Consider the following 9,390-nt stretch of genomic DNA (forward strand, 5'->3'; position numbering starts at 1 on the left):
AAGCTTTTAAATGGTGCTTCTTCAGAATCACCTGGGATAAGAAAGAGGAAGAATTTGCTAATAGGTCACCCCAATTCTGAGTTTAAATACACACCTCCACTTCATTTTACTGCATATTGTACAAAGTGTTCAGCTTTTAACATTTTTAAAAAGATCAGTACTAAAAAAAGAAGTGTATTAACATATACACATTAATATGAATATGCCTTTTGAATAACATCATTCAAAAATACTAAGCTTGATTTTCATACAGAAGAGGATGTTTTATTTTTGAAAAATACTCTTTCCAGGGCTCCCTTCATGTCTCTGTTCCTCAGGCTGTAGATGAAGGGGTTCAGCATGGGAGTCACCACAGTGTACATTGTAGCCATGATGATCTCCTTAACAGAATTATCAGATGATGGGCATAAATAGAGACCAATAAGTGTCCCATAGAACAGTGACACCACAGCCAGGTGGGAGCCACAGGTGGCGAAAGCTTTGCAGATGCCTCTAGCAGAAGGGACCTTGAGGATGGAGGACACAATTCGTGCATAGGACATGATGATGAGTAGGAATGGGATGACAAGAATAAGCCCTCCCATGATAAATATCACCAACTCATTAACTCCAGTGTCAGAGCACGACAGCTTCAGCAGAGCAGACATGTCACAGAAAAAGTGGGGGATCTTGTTGTCAGCACAAAAACACAATCTAGCCATGAGTAGAGTATGTAACAGGGCGTGCAATGTGGTCAGCACACAGGACAGTGCCAGCAGGGAGAAACAGAGCTTGGGACTCATGATGGTGGTGTAGTGCAGTGGGGAGCAGATGGCCACATAGCGGTCATAGGCCATGGCCACAAGCAGGAAGCTCTCCAGGTCTCCAAAAAACAGAAAGAAGTACATTTGGGCTAAGCAGCCTGCATAGGGGATGGATGGGACTTGACTCTGCATGTTCTGCAGGAGCTTGGGCATTGTGACAGAGGAAAAGCAGAGGTCACAGAAAGACAAATTACTGAGAAAGAAATACATGGGTGTGTGGAGGTGAGAGTCCAGGTGTATAAGCACAATGATGAGGAGGTTCCCCAGGACAGTGGTAAGATACATAGCCAGGAACAGCGTATAGAACAGGTTTTGCTGCTCTGGCTCGATGGGCAGTCCCAGAAGAAGGAACTCTGTGATAATGGTTTGATTCTTTCCTGCCATAGCTGTGTCCAGTATCTTTAGAAAGAAAGGAGAGTGTCCATTTAAATTTGAATTAAAAAATGAGTACATTTCTATGACGGTATTTTGGGCACTCTACAAAAACACTTTATATCACCTTTTCACGACAATTACAATTTCTCTTCTCCAAACCTCTATAATCAGAACTTTTATAGTGAAAAAAATGACTTATTTTTTTACTTCTATTTTGTACATAACAATGTTCCAACTTATTTAAAACAATATTCTCCATTAGCTTCTGTGACACATAATGAGAATCAGTATTCCTCAATCCTGCCTGGCCAGACCCTCTCGGTAACTACGACTCCTCTGCTCAATCAGTATCTTACATGATGATGTTCCTCTGGGCTTTTTTCTAAACAGTGTTCTCTGATAATTCTGTATATACTACCGAGAAAAACTTATCTACTCCAAAGAATTAAATTACCCTTTAAACCTCCGATGTAGATGTCTCACCTATAAAAAGGGATGTTCAGTTACTTAATGATTATCTTTCCTTGTTTGTATCATAGGCATATAAATTTCTTTAAATATGTGTATTGATTTTAGAGAGAAAATGGAGGGGGGAGAGAGAGAGAGAGAAAGAAAGAAAGAAAGAAAGAAAGAAAGAAAGAAAGAAAGAAAGAAAGAAAGAAAGAAAGAAAGAAAGAAAGAAAGAAAGAAAGAAATTGTTTCCCATATGTGTTTCGACCAGGGATTGAAACCTACAACCTGGTTATGTGCCCTGACCAGAAATGGAACCCCCAACATTTTGGTGTATGGGACAGTCTCTAACCAACTGAGCCTCACCAACCAGGACTATCATAGGCATTTTAAGTTTGACAGATCCCAAAAGAAAATTACCATTTCACCCTGTCCCACTCCCAAGCCCCCCTCCTTTAATTATCCAGGTATCATTGAAAGAGTTCCAGGCTCTCCAGTCATAAAGCTGTCTTCTTTCATTCCCATCTGTCTCTCATCATCAACATCCATCTGTAAACGAGTGTGATAGATTCTACCACTTAATTCTCATTCATCCATTCCTTTTCTCAACTCTCACTATCCTAAACCAAATACATGACTTCATATCTCATCTATACTATTGAAACAGCTCTTCATTCATATTCCTGCTTCATGCTGGAACCTTACTTCTTAAGTATCTCTCAGTCTCACTGTGGCATTCTAAGATGGAAACCTGATCATCATTCTCCTCAAGTCTTCATGTATCCCCATTATTCTTAAGATACAGGAAAATTCCTTTCAAAAACACACTTCATCTTTTTTGCCCATACAGTGAAGGGAAATACAACCAATAATGTTGTGAAAACTATGCACAGTGACAGATGCCTACTGCCCTGTGTAGTGATCACATTGTAAGGCATATGAATGTTAAGTCAGTGTATTATACACGAGAAACTAATATAATACTTTAAACCAACTATATTCATTTTTGTGAATCAGTAGAAACAATAAACAACAACTTATTCTAAAGGACTTCAGATATTGACATTAAGGATCAAAATATAAAATTTCTACAAATAAATATTTATGAAACTAGAAGATACAATCACAATGTTGTCAACTGCTTTTTCACTTAACAATTTTTCATGATCATTTTCCTATACATAGTTAAATTAAGAAGTGCTCATGTCCTGACCTTTTCTACCACCAAAGCTTCATCTGGCCACACAATGCACTCCCATACCTCTCTCTAGTACTGCTGGACTTCAACATGATGATCTTTTCCTCCACCTTTCTGCGCTTGCTTTTCCTCCTGCCTAACATCTTCCTACCTCTGCACCCTCTTCACCAGGCTTTCCCTTACTTATCCTGCAGGTACATTGTATGTCACACACTAAGCTAGACCTTCTCTGTCTCCCCACAGGTGAGCACCACTGCTGTGTTTCATGGCACATTGTGCTTGTCCCCATTGGGATTATTTGTTCACAGCTGTCTTCCCTGCCAGATTGTAAGATCCGCGCAGGAAAGACCATGTCTCCTCAACTGCACCTGGTGCAATGCCTCCATGTGGTCCATGTTTCACAAATATTTACTGGCTGTGTTTCAGGCTGAGACATGCATTTCTCCAAATTTAAAGGAAGCAGAAGTCCTTTCAAGCAAAAGTCATTACTCCTGCTACATTTTGACAGAGCCAAAAGCCTCTAGACTCAACCATTTAGCACTAAATATGACATTATAGAATTTAGCACTAAATATAGATTATAGCACTAAATATGTATTATAGAATCACTAATCACCATTTAGCAGTAAATATGGATTATAGAATTTACCAATGTAATTTTGTGCCCGTGGAAAATGTTAGGGTACCTCAGATTCACTACTATCACTGGTATAGAAAATAAAGATAGGTAGATGGATAAATAGACAGGTAACCTCCCATTGGTTCTATTTCTCTGGAGCACTCTAAGACACCTTAGTGTGCCTCAAAGCAGAGAAAGCAGAGGAAAAGCACTAAGAGATGTGACAGGCTCCTTCAGTAAAGGCACAACTGAGTGCATTTGCTTGGGACTTTCACCCTTGATACTGTTCGATCTGGCCATAGTAACAGTTCTTACACTTGGACTTTATGTACCAGTGATACAGTGGAGAAAAACATCCAGGGAAAACCATATACCTGGTTCCTCTGAATTTTGCTTCCCAGATAGATTAAAGGGACCCGACTCCTGTGACAATAGTATAACTGGAGATAACACACAGGAGGCAGAACTTGAAGGTGCTACCACTGATGATGCAGTGAGCCTCTCATCTTCTTCACCCAGTAAGTCAGTAGTCCTCTGTCTGATCGCACATGAAAAGTCACCTAGGCAGTCAGTGCTTCTGAAATTAATGTCCGTGCAAATCGCCTTGGACTTCTAGTAAAACACTGATTCTGATTACATAAGAAGTGGCAACTTTTTAAAGTAGCACTGTGTTGATGCCGATCCTTGTTCTCTAGGGATGACACAATGAGCTGCAATTATATATGATACCGTTCAAAATAAAGATCACTCATCTCCTTCAGATAAATTTAATGAAAATAGCTGAGATGGGGCGTATGCAAAGGTTTTTAAAGCTCAGGATGGTTCTAAAATAAAGCAAGGGCTGGAATACTTGCATTAAAGCCTACCTCAGAACTGTCATTATATTAAATTTATATTATATTGTTGAAATACATTCCATAGGAAGTGATATATACGAATGCTATTATTAATCAAAAGATTGTAAAAAAAAAAAAGATTGTAACTTATCCACATAAATCAAAGTATTTTATATTTATTTATTTTATTGAATTTTTAGAAAAAAATGGAGGGAGGGAGAGAGAAAGAGAAAGAGAGAGACAGAGAGAAACACTGATTTGTTCTTGCACTTATTGATGCATTCATTGGTTGATTCTCTATGTGCCCTGACCAGAGGTTGAACCCTCAACATTGGCACATATAGATGATACTTTAATCCATGAGCTACTCTGAAACAATATTAATCAAAATATTTTAGAACTTGAGGAAGTCTTGGGAGGCTTAGAAGTGGAGGAATATCATACCTGAAAACTCCCAGGCCAAACATTACACAGCCTGGGAATTAAGATCCTCCAGTAGGAAGGACCCTAACAGACCAGCTCATTCATCCTCTGCCCAACTTACCAAGTCTGCCTGATGGTGATTCCAGGACCCTGGCCTGAGATCCTGTTTCCATTTATTCACTAAGCCATGTTGAAGTAACAGCCTCTGTAGTTATCACCTGTGCTACAATACCCTTTCTCACATCTCCCATTCTACACACCCTTTGGTCTCAGGAGCCTTGGATCCCAGAGGAGGCTAGATCCTGGAGCAATTCATTAAAAGCAAAATAATTACTAAGAATCTCTCAGGATATGTGCTCTCAGAATATTTTTACAGTGTGACTGATTATAGTCACTGACCACACTGGACGGTGCCTGGGAAAGGGAAGATGTGGAATATAGAGAAGCCTGTGTATGGATGCTTAAACACTGCTTGTTTAGGGAATGGACAGTAGTCCTGTAGGTAAGAAGCCTAATTTTCAGAGGTGATAGAGGAGGGTGGTTGGAGAAGACATGAAAACTACAGGGACCTAAGTGGGAATACCTTAAATTATCCTAGGATATATGTAGGAGGCCTTACTTGGTGGGCAATTACAAGCAATTGGTGTCCTTTAAGCAGAGTGCCACAAAAGATACATATTTTAGAAAGATTCTCAGGATGGTAGAATCTCACTACAACCCAATTCACCAAAAAGACACCCAAGGGGAAAGATACATTTGCAGCAAACAAGTATTACATCCCTATGAGCCAACCATATGCATGTATATGGAAGAGACAAGAAGAGGGGAAAAGATAAACTCTCCCAGTTCATGTTCAATTTTTGTCAAGCCTAGATTAATAAGTGAATTCAGTTTGAATCCCACTGAGGTATGTCTATTCCCTTACCTCTCTAAGAAAACCTTAATATGCCTGCTGCCACCATCATCTCTACTACCATACATATGTGCCAGATTGATCCTAGTCTCCAGCTCTTCCGTATGTTGCAGTTGATTGCAAGACCATGGTTAACATTTAAACTTCTTCTTTCACCACACAATCCATGTTCTCCTTGGCTATCATCTGAGCTGGATGGGCTCCTTTACCCCAAGATATTATGCATACCTTTATTTCTAAAGAATATGCATTTTCATATGCCTTGCTCTATTGGGTTTTTACAGTTTTAATTACTACTTATTATTAGACATGGCAATGCTAGGTCATAACAAGTGAATTTCACAAAATTTTATGCATGATTTTCTCTGATCTAGTTGTGTAGAGCATCCCAGTTTTTCCTTGGTAATCAAAATCGCCACTCCAAACACAACCACAAACCTAATCTTTGTCTGTTGGTTCATATAAGAACTACAAATGTCCCAGTATCCAGCTGCACTTCTGATTCAGTGAAACCATTGTCACATCCTCTGGGAGAAGCTCTCCTGGAACACTTCTTGTGCACCATTATCCATTCTTCAGCCTCACCTCTTAAACAAGCTACAGCCACAGCTACAGTAACCAACTCCACAATGACTTCAAACAGCTTTAATCGATGTAACCTATAGCATCTCATCTCCATTCTGGTCATTACACGCTCCCCTATTCTTGCTTTCAGACTTCCATAACTTCATGAAACAAGATTTAGGAAAAATTTGTCAGTATTCATACAAATATTCAGGTACACAATCCTTTGTTATAGTGTGCGAACTCCAGACTAAGCTCTTTTTTTCTTTGTTTCTTTCTTTGTTTCTTTCTTTCTTTTTGCATATGGAACTAATTTTTCAAGCACTGATCATTGAAAAGACATTATCCACTGTATTGCCTTTGTACCTTTGTCAAAACAATTGCTGACATATGAGTGAATACATTCATGGACTTTATATGCTATTTATTCTATGCTCTCTATGCTGATCTATATTTCTATCTTTTCTTCTAATACAACACTTTCCTAATTATATTTATTAATAGTGAATCTGGAAAACAGGCAATATTAGTCATCTTATTTTGTCTTCACTTTCAAAAATAAATTTGCTTTTGTAGTTTTTTACTTTACATATAACCTTTACAATCAAAATATCAATTTGTACCCCAAGTAATCTTTTTGAAATTTTTATTGAAATTGTATTGAATCTCCATATAACTTTTGGGAGAATCAACATATTTACAATATTGAGTTTTGTAATCCATGTATGATATATATATTCATTTCTTTAGGTGTCTATGATTTCTTCAATCAGTATTTTGTGATTATCAAGATATAAATCTTTGCATGTATTGTGTGAGGTTCACACCTAAGTATTTAATGGTTTGGTGCTAATATAAATGATACTCTATACTATAGAGTACCAGAGTACTAATTTATATTAGTACTAATACATGCATACTAATATAACTGGTACTAATATAAATGATACACTATAAAAAGTGGTTACTCTGAGGTGGGTCCTAGATCATGGCATAGGATGTTGTTGAACTTGCCTCTTCCCATGATCACACTAAATATATACCTATAGGCTGAAGGCTGGATGACCAGCTCTGTACAAAAAACAAAAAGTGAGATTGTGTAAAAAAGGTTGGGGCTTACAGAAGCATTGTGAATTATGTGCCAATGAAGGTTGTTTTTTACATTCTCTGTGTACCTAGGTAGTGTAGGTAAGAGCTCTATCCAGGAGTCAGGCTGGCCTCCATAGCATGTTCCCGGCCTTGCTGTCTTGAGACCACTTTGTCCCCAGACAATCAGGGAATAGCTGTATATGCATGTCCACAAGACCACCCAATCTGAAGCCAGCTCCAGCCCCAGAGAGCCAGTGTCCCAGGTGCCACACATGCCCACCTTGGCTAAAATTGGTTTGACAAAACCTTCTATAAACAGTCTACACAGAGGTTATTTTTACACAAGATCTCTTTTTCAAGATTTTGAAAGATAGCTATTTCATCTAATTCATACAAACACAGAAAGTCAAAGAAAATGAGAAGACATAGGAATATGTTCTAAATGAAGAAAGAGAAAGAAAACCCTAATGAAACAAGATAAGTGATTTTCCTGGAAAAAGCTTAAAAGTAATGGTCAAAAGAATGTTCACCAAATTTGAGAGTAGAATATAGAAATTCCATGAGAACTCCAACAGAGTTAGAAAATGCAATAAAATCCAATCAGCAGATCAAATAATACAAAGGCATGAATTGGCAACATGGAAGACAGAAAAGTGGAAATCAAATAATCAGAACAGTAGAGAGAAAACAACTTTTAAAAGTGGGGGCAATTTAAAGCACCTCTGGGACAACATCAATCACTGTAACATTCACATGATAGGGATCCCAGGAGAAGAGACAGAGAAAAGGGCATAAAATTTATTTAAAGAAATAATGGCTAAAAAAATTCCTAACCTGGGGAAGGAAACATACATCCAGATTCAAAGAGCACAGATATTCCAAACAAAAGGAACCCAAAGAGACCCACACCAAGGCATACCGTTATTAAAATGGCCAAAGTTAATCTTGAAGGCAACAAGAGAAAAACAACTAGTTATATACAAACTTCCTAAGGTGATTGACTGATTGCTCAGGAAAAACTTTACAGGAAAAGGCAGTGGCAGAATTTACTAAAAGTGAAAAAGAAAAAAGTCCAGAGAATACTCTACCCAGCGATGTTATCATTCCAATGGAAGCACAGAGAAAGAGATTCCCAGAAAAATAAAAACTAAAGGAGTTAATAACCAATAAACCATCTTTACAAAAATGTTAAAGGGTTTTCTTTCTTTTATTTTCATCTTTTTTGTTTTCTGTAATTTTGATATATTTTATTGATTATGCCATTATAGTTGTCTCCTTTCCCCCTTCATTCCCCTCCACCCCACACACTCCCTCCCCGCATTATCCCCTTTAGTTTATGTTCATGTGTCACAAGATCTTTAGATTCTATATTTCCCATACTATTCTTCCCCTCCCCCCTGTCTATTTTTGACCTACCGTCCATGCTACTTATTCTCTGTACCTTCTCCTCGCTTCACTCCCCTGTTGCTAACCCTCCTTGTGATCTCCATTTCTATGGTTCCATTCCTGGTCTAGCTGTCCACTTAGTTTGCTTTTGCTTCAGGTGTGTTTGTTAATAACTGTGAATTTGCTGTCCTTTCACTCTTCATATTTTTTATCTTCTTTTTCTTAGATAAGTCCGTTTAACATTTCATATAATAAGGGCTGGGTGATGATGAACTCCTTGAATATGTCCTTATCTGAAAAGCACTTTATCTGCCCTTCCATTCTAAATGAAAGCTTTGCTGGATAGAGCAATCTTGGCTGTAGGTCTTTGGATTTCATGACTTGGAATACTTCTTTCTATCCCCTCCTTGCCTGTAAGGTCTCTTTTGGGAAATCAATTGACAGTCTGATTGGAACTCCTTTGTAGGTGACTGTCCCCTTATCTCTTGCTGCTTCTAGAATTCTGTCTTTCATGTTAATCTTGGGTAATACAATTATGATGTGCCTTGGTGTGTTCCTCCTTGGATCCGAGTCTTTGGGACCCTCTGAGCTTCCTGGACTTCCTGGAAGTCTATTTCCATTGCCAGATTGGGGAAGTTCTTCTTTATTATTTGCTCAAATAATTATTAATAAAAATATTAATAATAAAATAATAATATTAATAATAATAATATTATTTGCTCCTCATTTTTTTC

At 38.0% G+C, this 9,390-nt stretch overlaps 1 protein-coding gene across 1 annotated transcript; it reads right to left on the reverse strand.

Annotated features, from left to right (window-relative positions):
• Positions 1-245: 245 nt before the first annotated feature.
• Positions 246-1,187, reverse strand: LOC118986263 (olfactory receptor-like protein DTMT). Its single transcript, XM_037045040.1, has one exon. The coding sequence runs from the start codon at positions 1,185-1,187 to the stop codon at positions 246-248; it is 942 nt and encodes a 313-aa protein (XP_036900935.1).
• Between the last annotated feature and the right edge of the window lie 8,203 nt (positions 1,188-9,390).

Source organism: Sturnira hondurensis, unplaced genomic scaffold (assembly GCF_014824575.4).
Source record: "Sturnira hondurensis isolate 20B ecotype Veracruz unplaced genomic scaffold, ASM1482457v3 Scaffold0004248, whole genome shotgun sequence".
NCBI lineage: Eukaryota > Metazoa > Chordata > Mammalia > Chiroptera > Phyllostomidae > Sturnira > Sturnira hondurensis.